Below are 18,816 nucleotides of genomic sequence, written 5' to 3'. Positions count from 1 at the left end.
AAAAAAAACCACAAAAACCAAAAAACGGGGAGAGAATTAAAGGAAGCTTACAGCAGGCAGTGCCTAACAGTGCTGCCAGTGCCCCAATAAAGCTTAATCTCTCATATCTGGGGCCCTCCTAATAGTTGCAAACCATTTTCATGCACTTTGGAATCTCTCTGGCAGCCCCATGCCAACTGTTGGTTCATAGTTGAAGAAACTGAGCTTCAGAAAGGTTTTGCAATTTCACGAAATAATAACACCATCATCAAGCATCTACTATGTGCCAGGTACGATGGCAATATTAGTTCTTTAAATTCTCCCAACAACCTGACCACGTAGAATGGAGTTACATCACATACAAGCTTAACAAATTAGGACAGTAAGAGAATAAATTTTGTCTTATACTTTAGGACCTGACTTTAAAAGTAATATGAGACTTGACTAAAGACGTTATTTCCATTTTACAGATGCAAAAACCAAGGTTCAGACAGGCTAATAACTTGTTAGAGCCATGCATTAGTTAGTGGCTGAACTGGGGTTTGAACCAAAGTCTCCTAAGCTGTGTAGAGCGAGCACACTGTAGGACTAAGGCAGAAATCAAAGTGTCCAAACCTAAGACCAGTGGCTTCTCCCTAAGCCACATGAAAAACCAATGAAGCCAGACAGTGTTGGGAACAGGCTTTACGCTGGGGAGTATGAAATGGCACAACTTTGTTAGAGAGCAATTGCCATGCCAATCAAAATTACAATGCACACACTCTCTGATCCCCCAGTTCCACTTGCTGAGACATATCTTATTGATGTATTTGCACATGTAGGAGATAGCACCTGCTCCTGTTTCTTCATTGCAGCTTTGTTTGTGATGGCCAAAATCATCAAACTTAAATGTCACTCAATATGTTAAATATCGACTGTAGTCCATTCATATTATGGAATATGGAGGAGGGTAGAAGAAAAAAAAGATCTGCATATCTGATATGGAAAAAGCTCTAAGGAATGTTATGTGCAAAAACAAGAGCCAGACAATACAATTTTGGGTTTTGTTTTGTTTTTTAAAAAATGATATACACACAGATGTATGCCTATGAATGGCATGAAAAATTTCTGGAAGGTTTACAAGAAGCTGTTAGCAGTGCTTGCCTCTGGGGAGGGTTCTGGACTACAGGGAGCAGGCATTTATTTTTCACTCTACAGATATATTCTTTTATGCTTTTTGAATTTTTTACCTCATGCATGAATTCCTTTTCAATAAAATTTTGAATAATTTACACGGCCAGAGCTCTTTGCCTTTTGGCACTCACTCACTGATGGCTCAGGTGGCCCCTTAAAGTGAGCCCTGAAAGACCCCTCCTCCCACCCTTACCCCATTTGACCCAGCAACAAGCTCTGAGTAAAATCTGATCAAGTACCCTTGATTTAAAAGCCTCTTCTGTTCCCCGCAAGGGGAAGGGCCAGACTCTTAGTTTGGCATTCCAGTCCTTTACATGCTGCTCAAGCCCTCCTTTGCAGCCTCATCTCCAATCTCCACCTCCCCAGACCCATGCATGGCACTGATCACTGCTCCCCACAAACATCTCTTTTTCTGGTTTTCATCATACAGCCTTTCCCCTCAGCCATTTTAAACTCAGCCACGTTAATGGCCCTACCACCCATTTCTGACTGTGTCACTTCCCTTGCATCATAGCCTTCACTGGCTCCCCACTGCTCCTGGGAATACAAAACTCTTGACTCTGGCATCCAAAGCACCAGCTCCTACCATATTCTGACCCCAACGAGCTTTCCAAATTCTTCCCCCAGTCCAACTACACTAGGCAAATTATGGTCCCCAGTTTGCACCTTTGCTCATATGGTTTCCTCCATCCAGAATTCCTTTTCTTCTTTCTTCCCCATGAATACCTGTTGAAATCATTCCCATCATTCAACTCAACTCCAACCTCCTCCATGAAAGTTCCATGATGCCGGGAGTCATCTCACCTTCCCAGACCACTTTCTCTGCATATCCATTCATTCAACCCATATACAATGGACACTCTTATAAGCCAAGCATTGGGTTAGGTGCTGGAAGAGGGAGATACATCAGGCATGGTTCTTCTTCTTGGGGAAGCTCTGTTCTAGCTGGGGGAACCGAGAAGCAAATGTCCTCTGAGAAGTAATGTGAGAGACAACACAGCACAGGAATTAAGGACACTGACACTCGTCCCATACTTTCAGGGTTTGAGCTACTCACAAGCTGTCTGAGCTTGAGCTAGTTGCTTCATCTCGCTGTGCCTCAGAGCCCTTCTGTGTAAAATGGGGCCAATGTCATAAGGTTATTCTGTGAATTTGATGAGTTAGCGTGTGTAAAATGCTTAGAACACAGCCATGACACGTGGGAAACAATACATGTGGGTTATTACAATGTCAAGGTGCTATGGTAACTCAGAAGAGGGAAGTTTCTTAGAATAAGACCTTGATACACTAATGACTATGATATAAGCAGAGGGAAAGCCTCGCCAAGAGTGTGGAGATGTAAAGAGTGAGTCGAGTGTGAATGAACAATAGTTTCTCTCTTATAGTAATTTTCATACTTGCCCTTCCATCCTGACAGCCCCATGGGCCTTAGTTCTGAGGGTCCTTAAAGCCTGGCATAAAGATAAAGCTGCGTGAGGGTCTCCCAAACTTCATACTTCACACATCATTTACTTAATATTTTTCTCTAAATCAACTCACTTTTTGTAACCTAAAAAAATTACTTAAAAAGAAACTTTAAACCACATCTGTAAATGAAAAAAATATACCAAGTATCCAAAAAATAATATAATGAGAGCAAGATAGTGTTACTAAATTGTAGCTGACCCCTGAGGTCTGTTCTCTCTGTAAGCAGGACAGATACTTAGCAAGTGGTAGAGGAGTCAAAAACGTGCTGGCACTGAACTGAGACCTTCTCTTTGGCAGTGTTGGTAGGCCTGAGAAGATGCTGAAAAGCTCGTTTTCTCCTTCTGCTCATGCCTCTACCTCCTAAACCATCTTGGACGCTGTTAGAGAGGAGAAAGAAATATCCCCTACACTGGAGAAAATGAATGTGTGTCGCCCATTTTTTTAGAGGTGGATTTTTTGAGAGGGCTGGAGTCTCCTCTCAGACTTTCCCTCCACGACCCCTGGGAGGGCGTTGCTCCCCACTGCTGCTGAGTCACTGCGTGTGGGGGAAGGAAGTAGTTCTAGAAAATGCCTTTTGTTCCCTCCCTTCCCACTGTTTACCAGGTTGGGCTTGGCGTCCTGGGCCGATGATCAACAAAGGATTAGATGTTAAAACAAATCAAATCTGCTTGCCCTTAAAAAATGGTATTTCAAAGGAAGGTCCCAACTGAAATAAACCAAGTTTCAAGTAAGAATTTGAATGAATTCTGACAACATAATCCAGAGTGCAGGACTCGTCTTCAGGCTATGGGTTTTTTTCCTGTCAGCTCCACTAAGGACAGAGAGAAAACAAAACAGGTCTTTCTGGGCTAGGGAATACTTATTATTATTACTATTATTATTCACTAAGTTTCTTTGATGTGAATAAAACATGGAAATTAGAGCTCAGCTTATGTCCTTCTCCCTCTATCCGTCTCTCATTCCTCATTCTCTTCCTCTCCACTCCCTTCCGTATTTCTGGAGGGTCTATGATGTATCAGGACACTGTTTCCCGGTTTTGGTTCCTTTGAACACCTGCTTCTCTATTTCTGCCTAATCCACAGCCCATCTCTACTGGAAGTTACTTAATTTTTAAAAAATGTAATTCCCATTGTCTTGCTTATGTAAATTTGGACCCATCCTAAGACAATAAAATCCATGAAATCAAGGGTTTGGCTATCTGGCTGTATATTTCCCCCAGTGCACAATGAAAGAAATAAGCCAATGTTACAACACGAACTGAGCACTGCTGGGCACGTCCTAAAGCCACCCCGTTGGCCATGCTTGATGGAACCTTCAAGGCTGGCCAGGGAGGGGCCTGCAGAGAAGGCCTTCCATCAGGGCTTGTGGCTGACCCATAGCCTTCCAACCAGCGGTGCTCAAACTTCTGCTCCTGGAGAGCTGTTAAAAGATTCTTGGGCTGCATTTCCAGAGCTTCTGATTCAGCAGGTCTGGAGTGGAGGCCTGGGAGTCTGCATTTCTAACAAGCTCTCAGGTAATGTTGATGGTGCTGGTCCCAGGACCACAACGGAAGCAGGTCTAGGACCACTGGGCATCAAAATCACTTGTAGGTGCTTCTTAAGATGCAGATTCCTGGGCATGACCCACGAGACATTCTAATTGCTCAGCTGGATGGATCCCTGGAATCGGTCTTATCAACCAGAGCTCCAAGAAACCTCTGGAGACCGCCTTTGAGAAACACTGCCAGGACCACCATTAGCACCTGGAACTCAGAGGTGAGGTAGAGACGTGAGTGACCTGCCTCAAAGTCGCTCTGCTAGTCACAGACAACTCCTTCTCCCTGTTGTTTGGGCCCTAAACCTGACTTCTCTTTCCCTCCTACTCTCCATTCAGTGTCGGCAAACCCTGTAGGCTCTTCCTTCAAAACAGTCAGGTTTCCTTTAAAAAGCTCCAGCAGGGCCGGCCGAGTGGTGCATTGGTTAAGAGCTGGCTTGGGACGCCAGAGGGCCCCGGTTCGGATCCCACATATGAGGGCCAGTGACACTGCCCTCTACAGCTAAGATGCTGAACAACAGCTCAACCTGGAGCTGGGCTGCCGTGAGTCACCGGCCACGGCGTAGGCTGCAGCGGGTTGCCATGGGCTACCATGTGTAGCCAGCAGCCAGCGTGAGCGGCCGTCCAGAAGCCGGCGACTGATGTGCCTCACCCAGGAAGAGCGCAATGATGGTGCCAACTTGGGCCAGTGAAGCAACGTCCTCCACAACTAGACTGAAGAACGAAAGGACAGCAACTTGTCTGTTCCCCTTCCCCCAATTCCCCAGCGCTGTTCTCATCCCCCAATTCCCCCAATAAAAATCTTAAAAAATAGAAAATGTATAAAAAAACCCCACAAAAACAAAACTCTAGCACTTGGACTTGGGGATGGGATGATAAATGAAACAAGACTGGTGAAATGTTGAGGATGGTTCAAAATGGGAGCGCATTTCATCACTCACAGTTTTTATGTATATTTGAATTTTTCCATAGTAAAAGTTTTTAAGTCTTTGATCTAACGAATCCACTTCTGGGAATTTATCTTAATGAAAATTTTAGATACAGGAAAAAAGCTTACACATAAAATATTTTTCAAATAATAATAGTATAACATTGGAAACATATTAAGTTCTCATAATAGGCCAACAATAAACTCTGGGACACCCCACAATGGAATTCTGTATCATTAAAAATGTTTATTCAGGCCACGTACCAACATGGAAAATATGATATACTATTAAGTGAAAAACAGGACATTAAATTGTATATACTACATGATTAAAACTATGCAAACACATCTTTAAAAAATATTGAAATTTAAAAATAATTTCATATCCAGAATCTGACCACTTCCCACCACCTTCAACACAACAATCTTTGCCTGAGTCCCACAGTCTCTCTCACCTGCATCCCTGCAACAGCCTCGCATTGGTCTGCCTCCACCCTCCCTCCTTCCCATCTCTTCTCGTGGCAGCCAGAGAGGTCCTTTAAAAACATAAATCAGATCACAACCCTCCTCTGTTCAGACCATACGAAGGCTTTCCATGTCTCTCCAAATAAAAGCCAAGTCTCAACCTTATCACTGCCCTCCAGGCTGTAGGACAAGAGACCTCAGCTGCGGATCTACTGCTGTTCCCTGGCGGCTTCTGCCACTGCAGCCATGATGGCCTCCCAGCTAGTCCTCTCTCACTCCAGCGTCAGGGTCTCTGCACTTACTACTTCCTCTGCTGGGAATGTGCGGCCTCCAGATATCTGAAGGAGTGCCCCTCCCTCATCCATGGCAGCTCTTCAGGGAGGCCTTACCTGAGCTTCCTATCTAAAACAACACTGCTCCCCTTCTGCACCTCCATGCCCTTTATTTTCCTCTTTAGCACTTAACACCTCCCACAGTACATTTGCTCATTGTGTCTTCTACTTACTAGAATGCAAATTCCTTGAGAACAAAGACTTGATGTCGGATTCTCTGCTGAACCCCTAGTACCTAGCACAGAGCCTGGCACATAGTAGTTGATCCATAAATACCTGGGGACTGAAAGGGTGTTGAGCTAAAAGCCACCCAAGAGAACTGTGAGTTTTTTGTGGGCCTTCTGTTTTTCAAGTCGCCTACTTCTCTCCAGACTCCCTGGCAGTGGAAGACCCACAGCAGGAGCCCAATGGGTGGAAAGCGCATCCTGTGACCTGGAGGCAGCAGAGCATGGCGCCTGCCAGGACTGGCTTTGGGAGGTCCAATTCTGACCTGCCGCCACCAGCTGTGCGGCCTTAGGACAATTCTGAGAATTTCCCGAGCATGAAATTTTCCTTATGCATAAAGAAGATAATAGCAGTTCCCACTTCCCAGGGCTGGGGTGGGGTCTCAACCAGAGAATGCCCATAAATCACGTAACAAGCACAATGCCTGGCACAGAGTAGGTGTGTGGCAAGAGGCAGTCAAATTAATCAGCAGCCACAGGTGTGCCTTTGTCTCTTTCAAGTTTACAAAGCGCTCTTGTACATGTTGTATCTGATTCAAGCCTTTCAGCAATCCTGTCAGTTTTATCACCATTTTATTGTGTGTGGGGGGGAAACTGGGTCAAAGAGGAATCAAGTGCCTACCTACAGGACACCCTGAATCTGACTACAGCTCTTGACACTCCCTCCCCTAGAAACATAAGCTATCATCACTGGTAAAGCTAATCAAGACGGTTTAGATGGCCCTTTGGAGCCCAGACTCTAAAGCATGTGCCTAGGGTGAGGCTGTGAACAGCAAATGAAATCAGCCAGAGCGCCTCGCTTTCCTAACCAGCCAACAGAGAGGCAGGGGCGCGCGGGCTCCATGTCTCCGAACGAGGCTCAGGAACAAGTCTGAACAGATAAATCATCTCTCAGAATCCACCCAGGATTTAAAACATCTCACTGTTTTCCTGAGAGGAAAAATACAAAAGCCCTTTTTGTGGCTTCTCCCGCTTAAGAGTGGGCGGTAGCTCTAAGCAGCAAATGTCACCTTTGGTCTTTGAGACCCTTGTTGCCCTGTAATCTCTGACCCAGTCTGTCCTGACAAAATGAGGAGAAACCCTGGCTTGGAGCTCTGGGCCTGGTTCTTGTCAGTCTCCTTCACCTTTCTAGGGTAGGAGAACGAGAGAGGTCATGTGACAGTAAAAGATCAGCAGGGGTTAAGACCTGAAATTCAGAAGCACAATCCAAAAAAATCACTCTCAGGAGTCGTGGAGTATTACGACTGCAGCATGTGAGAGACAAAGTCACACTTGAAGCCTCATGGGGTTGGGAGAGATGACACTGGATAGGAAGGGACAAAGGTTGCTGGGACTCTCATGGCTCCTGGGTCTGGGGCATCTTCTGTCTGGTCAGAGGCTTAACAAACACTCCGAGAGAATATGGTCTAAGGTCTCCAGCTGTAGGAGAAAGGCTGGGAGGTCAGGCCATGGATACCAACTCAATGGCAAAATTCTATAATCAGGCCCCTGAGGCAAGAGATCACACGAGGAGAAAGCCTCAGAAGAATCCCACCAGGCCAGTGAGCCCTGGCCTCTGGTGGTGCGTTAGGAGACCCTGACGGTGCCAGGTTTGTGGCAGGCCAGCAACTGCTAACCCACTCTTACTGAGAGCAGTGCCATGAGGGTCAGGCTTGATGGCCTGTGCTCCTTGCTGGGATTGTGCCGTGAGCCGCATTTAGCTGTCTGCAGAGGACTGCATGGCACCTTGACTGAGAACTTGTATTTGCATAGTGTTTACAATGGAGGACAGTGTTCAGGCCCCAAACCTGGAAATGGTCCAGGAAGGGGAGTTGACAGTGGCTCTGGCCGGGCAGTGGGGATGAGTCTGGGGGCCACTTTGGGGGTCATATAAAAAAGTGGTGAATATCCCCACCCCACCCCCGGCCTCATCTACATTCAATTAAGGTCACTTTAGGTACCTACGTTAATGAGCTTCACTGAGTTTTTTTAAATGAGGGAGCGTTCTAGGGTAGTCATGATCTTGTATCAAAACTATAAAAATCTTTCTCTATATAGGTATATAAAAAATCTCTCTGAAGAGAGTTCAGCATCCCAAGCTGCTCAGAGCAGGGCAGACCAAAAGACAGAGGTTGGACTGTTTTGCTGGTATGAGAAATTCCCAGGAGAAACAGCTGGAATGACACGAGGAGGACAGATGGTCTGGGTCCTAGGAACATGGAAGTCCTGTGTCCGGGGAGATGGACCGTCTGTCTTCCTCCTTTAGGAAGTCCTTGATACTTTTCTGTCTTTGGCAGGTGCAAAGAGGAGCTTGCTCCTTTGGGGGCGTCAATTCTGAGAGCAGTTCTGGCTGCCAGACCTGGCTGGAGTGACCAGCTGCTCAGACTGGTGATGCGCTCCAACCAGGATCAGAACTCGTCCCGTAGCTGTGGGGGCCTGTCCATGCCAAAGAAAGAGGACAGCCTCCCCTGGAGGTCTCGTTCGCGCTTCACGAAGGCGGTGAAGGAGGAGACACAGTTGCCAATAAAGTGGTCGGCTTGGCCGAGGATGTACAGGTCGATCTGAGCCACCTCAGGCTGCAGGCTCACCACCTTCACCTGCAGGGAAAAGGGCAGGGCATTTTAGCCAGGGTGCAGGTGGAGGTGGCCAGCTCAGCCAAGGCCTGCAGCCATAGTCCCAGTCTTCTTTCTCTGTGCTGAAGTTACAGACACAAAATATGGTGCAGAGAGAATTAAGACGTAGGGTCGGTATCTGAGAGAAGTGTTGCCCAGCAGCTGCCTCGGCCCAGCCCCACGTGGAACACCACCCCAGCACCCTTCTCCCTGCTACGCCCCCAGCCTCAGCTCCAAACATACCACTCATTCATACTCTGTGCCTCTGCTTGTTAGCTCCCATTGCCTGGAATGCCTTTTCCCTACCCTCAACTCCCCACCATACTCTCAAATCTCAGCTCAAGTTCTACTTTCCTCATGAAGCCCTAGCCTGATGGGCTTGGCTTCCCCCATCCAACCATGACCTGACCAAACGGTGCCCCACCCATCCAGTTCTGCTGCCTGGATGCCTCCAAGCCTAAAGGACTGTCCAGTCTCTTCCCCAAGATTTTCCGCAAAGGCGAACTCTTCTCCTTGGATTACCACTTCCTGGCCAGCCGCTATCATCTCTTACCTCTTGACTAGTCTCCTTGCTGCCTCGCCTCTTGGTCTGCTCACCACAGAGCAACCAGAGGTAACCTTTTTAGATACCTCTAACCCCGTGCCCCGCTCCACCCCAAACTGAACACCCTTAAGTGGTACCCTACTGCTCTTCAGATAAAGGTGACAAATCTTGATTGTGGCCTATAAGGCCCTGTTCAGGCCACCTCTCCACCTCCTCTCATACCTCCAGCCACTGCACACCAGGCTCCCAACCTCCTCAGGACATTTGCATATGCTCTTCCTTCTATTTGGGGTGCTCGTCTCTTTGCCTGGTTACCTCCTACTTAACTTTCACTCTGTAGCTCAGTCTCACCCGCTTAAGGAAGTCCTCCCTGGCCCCCAGTCTAGGCCAGGGTCCTCTGTCCTGCACTCTCACAGAACCATGTTCCTTCATTTCAGAGCACATGTCTCCATTTGTAGTTTTTACTTTTTAGTGATTCTCTGATCAATGTCAGTCTCCTGCACCTGATGGTGGCAGGGCTGTGTCAGTTTGCTTGTCACTGCTGGCTGGAGCCTGCCTCAAGGAACATCTGTTGACTGGCCAAGTGGATGAATGAGCCCCACCCCCTCTTGTGGCATGTATTAGTTTTCTGCAAAGTCTCTTTTCTTGAGTCTAGACAGTGAGCCCTCGAGAGCAGCACCGTATCTTATTTATTAGTACCTCCAGCTCAGCACTAGCCCAGCTTGAGAGAAGCAAGGCCTAGTTCAGGAGGAAGGGAGCTCTGAGTGCATGGAAAAGGGGGCTGAGGAGTGCGGAAGCGCAAGAGCAATGGCACAGAGACAGGAAACAGAAAATGGCAATAGACTCAAGATGTAACAACTAAGAATACGTCAATACTAAAAACTCACAAGAAAACTCCCTGGGGCTCTCCGCATGCTTCAACTTAGTACTGAGGTGGGGGTGTGGGCAGAGCTGGGGCGGAAAGTGCTTTGCTGTCACGCAGAGGTTTCTGATGTAACAAAAATCATCATCTTGCTATTTGGATGGTAGCAAACAAATAATACTATGAGTTTAATCATGGCCAAAATCCCCTGAATAATTCCACCCACGTCCTGAAACTTACCCGGTCTGTGTCATGCCCACTATAATTAGCTCTGCGACCTCTTGGGTAAATTCTGTCCCTTCTTGGGACTTTGGTTTCCCCAGCGATAAAGCGCATGGGTTGGGTTAGAGGCGCTCCAAGGTCTCCCAGCTCTGATATTCTTCTATAACGTGGGTGAATGGGAGACCAGAGTGCACGGACTCAGCACTTTCTCTACAAGCTGGGGCTTCCAGCCTGGGTCTGGGGTAAAAGAGAAAGGGAGCCCCTCCACGGAAAGCGCAGGGCACTCACTGCTAAAAAGCAGATGGCTGCCTCCTAAGGTCTGTAGAAGCATTTAGGGCTTTCACTCGTTCAACAAAGTCTTACTGAGTGCTTACTATTAATTCACTCATTTTACTGATAACCCTCTTCAGGCAGACAGTACCGAGCACGTTCTACTACTTACTCATATGCTGAAGACTTACTACTCATGGCTTCCTTAAGCATTTATTAAGAACAAAAGCTCCTCCCCTTTATCCACCAACCCACAGACTTCTACTGTCAATGATGGCTAACATTACTGAGCGCTTATTTTGTACCAGAATGGTTTTAATTTCTTTACATCTGATCTTACAATCACGGATGAAATAGGTACCACTTTCAGTCCCAATGTATAGACGAGGAAACAGAAACACAGAGAGGTAAAGCAACTGATGCAAGGCTGCACAGTGAGTAGAGCCCAAGTTCTCTGGCTCTACAGTCCATACTTTTCAGGGGCCCACTCTTTATGTCCTTATTCAGCAAACATTTACTAAGTGTCTACTCTGTGTTAGGCACTGTCCTAGACATTGGTGATGGTGGGGCAGGGTGGGGGAGGGGTGGCGGGTGGGTTTCTCAGCCCTGGAAGAGGTCAAAGCACCAGGCTAGATGCCAAGGAAAAAACACTGAGTCTACCTGGGATCCTGCCTTCAAGGAGCCAGCACAACTCCTGGGAGAAAATAAGACATGTTTCTACACGAGTCTCACATAGTCTAGAAAGTGTCGCAGAGAAGATGTGATAAAGTGCTGTGACAGCTCCAAGTCGGGACACCTTAGCTACAGGAGTGGAGGAAAAACTGGAGGGCATCAGCAGAGGTGTGTGAGCTGCGTTTTTGTTTTGTTTTGTTTTTTTTAACTTTCAGTCTGTGTGGCCTCTTGTTTATATCCTTGGTTATGGGGCTTCTGTTCAGCTAGGCTTCAGATGGTTCTCGAGGTCGACTGCTCTATAATTTGATTTTAAGTTTAATATAGTCATGGGAGGTGGCAGGCAAGGGTTTACATATTCCGCCATCTTAGAATCTTCTCCTCGAGCTGGGGCTTGAAAGGAGGATAGGAATTGGAGAGAAATGGGATGTCCAAGCAAAAGCCCAGTGGCGGGCAGACATGAAGCATGTAGTGGGAGTGGTGGAACCACCCTGGCGTGTTCTCTGATTCCCTTCCTGCTGCACTCCTACTGGGCCCCTGCCTACCTTCCCTCTGAAGAGTTCTTGGATCTCAGGCGCAAAACTCTCTGAGTCCGTGGCGATGTAGACCGACTGGGCATTCAGCGCCTTCACCCAAAGCTTCAGGGCCCGCTTGATTTCCTTCAGGTCCGGGAGGCACATCGTCATGGTGAGGGGGGCCGCAGCGCTGCGGCTGTAGCCCACACACTGCGGAGAGGCCATAAAGTGGGAGCCCGCAGTCCCATCCTTCAGCATGGCGCAGGCATTCTTCTATGAGAGGAGCAGAGGGGGGGTTCAGCGTTAAAGACAGCAACTGGCGGGGAACCCCAGAAGCCAGAGCCCATAAGTGGAAAAGGGCAGGCAACAGGGGAGGAGCTCAACTATGTTTTTTAAAAAAAGCATTGAGGGAAGACGGAAATGCATCAAAACAGTAAGCAGTGGTTATTTCTGGGTAATGGGATATTGGCTTTTTATAAAGTTTTTGTTTGTTTGCTTGTTTTTTTACTGGATTTACTGGTTTCACTGGTTTCATGATCTGGGACCTCCAGCAGAATTCTGAATCATGGTGGTGATAACGGGCTACCTTATCTGATTTCTGACTTCAGTGGGAACACTCCTGATAGCTCCCATGAAGTGCATGTTTGCTGTGGGTTTCAGAGAGATAGTCTTTGTCAAGTTAAGGTGGGTCACTTCTATTCCTGGTTGGTTAAGAGGTTGGTTTTTTTTTGTTTTTGAAATCACAAATGAGTGTTGACTTTTATCAAATGCTTTCTTGGCCTCTATTGAGGTGATTATATGATTTTTCTTCTTTGGGTGTTAATATAGTGAATTTTATTGCATTCCTGGGATAAATTTTACTTGTTTGTGTTGTATATTCTTTAATATGTTATTGAATTTTACTTGCTAATATCTTACTTAGGATCTGCACAGCTATTGATGTTCACAAGTGAGAATGGGCTAGCTACTTTTCTGAATTGACCTTATCTGAATTTGGTATTAGCGTTATGCTAACTTTATAAAAAATAGCATCTTGTATCTTTTTATGTTCTAGGCAAGTACAGATGGGAACTGTCTGTTCCTTGAAGGTTTGACTGAAACCATTCATAACATATTCTGGGCCTGGCTCCCCTCCTTTGTGGAAAAGGGCAGGAGGGGAGTCTAGTGGGTAAATGTGTGATTACTTCCTCAATTGACTCTGAATGAATTTTGATCTAATGTCTATATTTTTCAAGTCTTCAACAATGAACATTTCTAACATGTGTGTATATATATTTAATGTAGATATGTGTATATGTATAAATGTATATATCTCTATATTCTATATCTTCTTATGTAAATTAAGGAGACTGTCTATATTGCTCCTGTTATTTTCACACAGAGGATAACGTGAGGAGGTTTCTGCACAATTTAAGTGGCCTCCAAATTTAGAGAATGACCTCTTCATTTCTTGGGAGCCCCACCCAAACTCCAGAACTTGTTTTTCAACAATGAGTCTATTGACTACACCCTGAGCTGGGACAGAGGACTCCTGGGCTGTGGGTCTCTCTCTGGTTTGCTGCCTGACCCGGAGCCCAGTTTGATACCTCAGTTTTATCCTCATAAAAATGGCAACTGCTAAAATGAGAGCTGGCAAGCAAGCACTTGAGCTACATTTCTGTTGTGTCTATGGCAGGATCATGGGAAACAGTCCCATGGACTTGGCTGAGCGAGAACTCTTTGCCCTGGCTGGGACTTGGTTCAATGGGTTCACTGTTCCACCCCCACAGGCATGGGCCCTGCTCAGGGACATATCCAACCCAGCCATGAGAGGAAGGGGGAAGTTACCCAGTCGGAGCCAATGCGCAGGTGAATGCCCACATAAGGCCGGATGAGGTGGGCATGGATCTGGGCCTCTCCTGTCCTCACCATCTCGTCTGACCAGACCATATACTTCTGCAGTGACCTATGCTCCTCCAGGATGGGGAACTGGGCCGGGGCCCCTGGCAGGGCCAGCACTGGATGTTCCTTGGGAGAAAATCTAGATACAAGAGAGAATGAGGGGAAGTCAGAGAGAGGACACACAGAGAGCACGGCCACCACCCGCATAGGAAAAAGGATGGCATTGCACCATGTCCCAGAGACCCTGTGCAGGGGCCCCTGTAACATGCAAGAAGCACGAGCGGTTGTGAAACCCCAACGGGCTGATAAGAAACCTTGGCGGCGGCAACAAGCACAATATGCAATACTGTCCCGCCACCCGGAATTTACAACCCTCTTTGCTTGTTTAACAATTAAAAATTTCAAGTAGAGCATTCCAGCCTTTTATATATCATGCTGCCTTCTAATCTGTGGTGTGATAATTCTCTCCAGGGTGTGGTGTCTGGATGGAGCCTTGCCCTTTTACCCACATGGCGAGACTGGGATATGCAGCTGCTCCCATAGGGCAATGGACAGGTCACACTCACAGGGAACGTGACACTGGATAAGCACATTTACTCAACACTTCACACATATTTACCAATTGCCTACTATGTGCTGGAACTCAGGGGAGAATGAGAAAGGCATGGTCCCTGCCCTCATGGAAAGCACCAGCGTTCTACAGATGCCCCCATAAACCTCCCTCAAAGGCTCCTCTGGCCATACACTATGCCCCTTGTAATTACTGTCTTTTCTGCTGGACTCAGGCTTCTGAAGGCAGTGCATCCATGTGCTCAGAACAGTGTCTGGCATACGTACGAACTCAGTTAAGATTTGCTGACTGAATGGGTGAGGAGCAAGCCTGTGTTCTCTCTTAAGCTAAGCCCAGAGCTTATGCCAGCAACACAAAACATCCTGCTGGCCCCTAAACTTTAAAATCTCTGTAGGCCACATCTCTGTAGGCTTCTTCCTCTGCCAGCCAAAATCCTGTTCTTAAAATTATGAAACAGACCCAGCAACTCTGGAAAACAGTTTGGCAGTTTCTTATAAAACTAGACATGCAACTACCTTGTGACCCAGCAATTGGGACTCTTGAGCATTCATCTCAGAGAAATGAAAACCTATCTTTACACAGCAACAAGGAGATGAGTGTTCATAGCAGTTTTATTCATAATAGTCCCAAACTGGAAATAACTCAGATGTCATTCAACAAGTGAATGCCTAAACACACTGTGGTGCATCCAACCAATGGAATGCTATAGCAATAAAAAGGAACAAACTATCGACAGAGGCAACAACTTGAATGGACCTCAGGGGAATTATGCCAAGTGAAAAAAAGCCAATCCCAAAAGGTTACACACTGTATGACTCCATTTATACAACATTTTTTTAATGACAAAATGAGAACAGAAATTGAGACCAGATTATTGGTTGCCAGGGTGTGTGTGTGTGTGTTTAGGGAGGTAGGTGTGATTATAAACTGGCCACATAAGGATTTTGTAATGTTAAAACTATTTGGTATCTTGACTATGGTGGTGGATACACGAACCTACACATGATAAAACTGAATAGAACGAAACACACAAACACATACACACACACACACACACACACACACACACACACACACACACACATGAGTACAAGTAAAACTGGGGAAATCTGAATAATATGAGTGGATTGTATCAATGTTAACATCCTGGTTGTGATAGTGTACTATATAGTTTTGCAAAATGTCACCATTGGAGGAAACTGGGTAAAGGAACAATGGGATCCCTCTATATTATTTCTTACACCTACATGTGAATCTCCAATTAATCAATAAAAATTTCAATTAAAATTTATGAAATATTTCAAAAAATACAGAAAATAATCCACATACCCATGACTCAAATTGGCAGATATTAATACTTTTCTTTGTTTCAGGTTAAAATACACACACACACACACATAAATAAAAGCTCTATCCTATCATTTCTTTTCTTTCTTTTCTTCCTCTTCCCAGAAGATACTGTGGTTTTATGCAGGATTACACTTTTACTATTGGTATAAAAAGGTATTACACTGTGTGGTTTTTACACCGTGTAATGGTAAAAGCATTGTTGAGCCAGACGGGCTTGTTCTAGAATGTTGACTATGCTATTTATTAACTTGGGCAGGTGACTTGGTCCTTCTGACTTAAACATGCCCTGAGTTTCCTCATCTGTATAATAGAGCTGATAATAGTTTCTACTTCGTAGGGCTGTTGAGATTAAATGGATTAATATGTGCAAAGCATTAGAACAGTGCTTGGCACATAGACAGCTCTAAGAAAATTCTGAATATCATCACCATCACCACCATCACATCACCATATTGCATGTAGCCTATATCTACTTTTTAAAAGTTCAACTTTATGTTTTAGAGTTTCGGCCATATTGATCACGTGGATCATGTGATCGTGTTAGCTTCTCTTGAAGTTTTCTATTTTGCATGAATAAACTGGGATGCACCCATCTAGTCCCCTCCTGCTAGATAGTAAAGTTGTTTCAACCTTTCACTCATATGACAGTGCTGCAATGGACATGCCACCTTCTTCACGCCCAACCCAAACACCTCGCTCCACAAACACCTTCCAAATCTTCAAGACCTTCAAGATTTGTTGCCACTCCTAAGCCTCAGCTCCTCAGGGAGGACCCTCTGTCCCTCTTCTCCTTTGCTGCCTTTTACACAATGATGTGCTCAACAACTGTTTACCTGGCTCCACCGTCAGCCTGGGAGGGTAGGGGCCCAGGCAGTCTTGTTCACCATGATTCTCACTCACCCTGGCTGAGGCCAGTGCCAAGGAAGCAACACACAAGTATTCGTCAACAGCCTGGCTCTATGTAAAACTCGTCAGACTTTAATTTTATATGTACAGATACTCCTTGACTTACAATGGGGTTATATCCCAATAAACCCACCTTAAGTTGAAAATATTGTAAGTGGAAAATGCATTTAATATACCTAACCTATCGAACATCATTGCTTAGCCTAGTCTATCTTAAATGTGCTCAGAACACTTCATTACCCTATAGTTGGGTGAAATCATCTAACACAAAACCTATTTTATAATAAAGTGCTGAACATCTCTTGTAATTTATTATGTGCATCACTTTTGCACCATCATTAAGTAAAAAAATCGTTTAAGTCAAAGCATTGGAAGTCAGGAACCATGACATTTGTACATGTAAATCATTTATTGAGCCTTATGATGTGACAGACAATGTTCCAATTGCTTTGTGTAATTAACTCATTTGATTATCTTATGAGCCCTGTGAGGTAAGTATTATTGTTTTTCTCATTTTACAGATGAGGAAGTTGAGGCACAGGAAGGTTAAGTAAGACAGCCATGGTCACACAGCTGGGAATTGGTGGAGCTGGGATTTGAATCCAGGCAGTCTGCTCCAGAACCTATATCCTTAACTACTATAGCTCACTCCCATCTCCGCCACCCGGTCAACAATCACCTCAAAAGCTGAGTCTGTGGTGTATTCTTCTGATTCTTAGACCCTAACACAGTCCTCAACACACAGTAGGTATAATATTTTTAGAATGAATGAATGAATGAGAAGGATTTAGGGATCTCATCAGAGAGACCGAATCAGGTTGTCAGGCTTTAGAGAAAAAGTGAATAGTAACTGAGTACCTACATGGGCCAGGCCCTCAGCTGAGTTTCTTTCAGATGCCACCTCAAAGGGTTTCAAAGGAGAACAAGAGTTTGTGGCCACCCAGGGGACTGGAACACTAGGATAAAATCAGGATCTGTGCTGTCCTGAGCTCTTGGAAAGAACCCGCTGCTGGCCCTTGGTGAATCCGAGTTAGAATGTCCACCTCCTCTGCCTGGATCTGTCTGGATCAGTACTCTGCTGTCCCAGTGAAACGTCAGCTCTGACCTGACAAGCAGCAAGCCAAGACTGAGGTGCTCATTTGCTCCCAGGGAAGGAGAGCATTGTTTGGAAAGCAAGCTTGATCAGCTCCATCTGCCCCCTGACTGTTCACCCTAGGTCAGGCCCTTAGCCTGGTCACTGTCCAGCCGAAGGAGGCTCTTTCCTGCTGCTATGTGCAGTGAACCTTTGAGGCTCTCCACCACCACGCCTACTCTACTGATATCCCCCAACAAGCTAGGGTTTCTCTATGCACAGCATCCACTGGTGTCCAGTGTACATCTGTGGATGCACACCAGGGGATGTACACCATACTGAGTGCAGAGGATGTAGGGATACAAATGAGGTAGAGCCTTGCTCTCATTGTCCCTGCTACGAAGAATGACCTTTTCCTCCAGCTGTTTGCATGATTGGCTCCTTGTCATCCTTCAGGTCTCAGCCCTGCCAATTATTTATCACTAGTCTATGTCCTCTCAAGGAGGCCACATGCTCAAATACCTGTTACCTTCAGGCTACAAGAATGGTTCCGCAAGATGGTCCATAGTCTTCCAAAAGTCAATGTGCAACAAATGTCTGTGGAATTAAACCTCCACCAGGGCATTCACAGACTCAGAACCAAGAGAGCTGGAAGGACCCTTGGAAATCACTTAGTGGGAAAGAAATGCCTCTTTTCTTCTTCTCCTAGAACCCAACTTTCAGCTAGACACATGGCAGCCCAAAATAAAGACATTTCTCAGGGCCGGCTGAGTGGTTCAGTTAAGAGCGTGAGCTCTGAACAACAGGGTTGCCAGATTCCCACATGGGCCAGTGATCTGCACCCCAGCTGAGCTGCCAAAAGACAGCAGGATGGCTCAGTGGTTAGAGCGTGCACTCTTAACAAGGTTGCCTGTTTGACTCCCGCATGGAATGGAGGGCTGCGCCCAACCCCCACCCCCAAGCAACTAAGATTGACCACGACAACTTGAGTTGAGCAGTGGCGAGCTGCCGATAGGCAGCCGGATGGCAACTGGACTTGGAGCTGAGCTAGCTGTACCCTCCGCAACTAAGATTGAAGGACAACAACTTGGCAGTTCCCCTTCCCCAACTCCCCAATAAAATCTTAAAAAAAAAAAAGGGGAAAAAAAGATATTTCCCAGTACTTCTTGTAGCTAGGTATGGCCATGCGCTTAAGTTCTGGCCAATGAGCTGTAAGGAAGGCTACCTAAGAAGGTGGGATGTGCCCTTCTCATTCTGCCCTT

At 46.0% G+C, this 18,816-nt stretch overlaps 1 protein-coding gene across 2 annotated transcripts in view; it reads right to left on the bottom strand.

Annotated features, from left to right (window-relative positions):
• Positions 1-7,860: 7,860 nt before the first annotated feature.
• Positions 7,861-18,816, bottom strand: part of POFUT1 (protein O-fucosyltransferase 1) — a 23,572-nt gene continuing 12,616 nt past the window's right edge. For both annotated transcript variants that reach the window (XM_019645759.1, XM_019645758.1), the window contains exons 5-7: positions 13,602-13,794; positions 11,805-12,047; positions 7,861-8,677 (exon numbers count right to left, since the gene is read on the bottom strand). In XM_019645759.1, the coding sequence (XP_019501304.1) occupies positions 8,489-8,677; positions 11,805-12,047; positions 13,602-13,794 (625 nt within the window). In that variant the 3' untranslated portion in view covers positions 7,861-8,488. The remainder of the gene's footprint in view (positions 8,678-11,804; positions 12,048-13,601; positions 13,795-18,816) is intronic.

The sequence above is a fragment of the Hipposideros armiger genome, unplaced genomic scaffold, assembly GCF_001890085.2.
Source record: "Hipposideros armiger isolate ML-2016 unplaced genomic scaffold, ASM189008v1 scaffold_94, whole genome shotgun sequence".
NCBI classification, from domain to species: Eukaryota; Metazoa; Chordata; class Mammalia; order Chiroptera; family Hipposideridae; genus Hipposideros; species Hipposideros armiger.
This window is presented reverse-complemented; position numbering and strand designations above follow the sequence as displayed.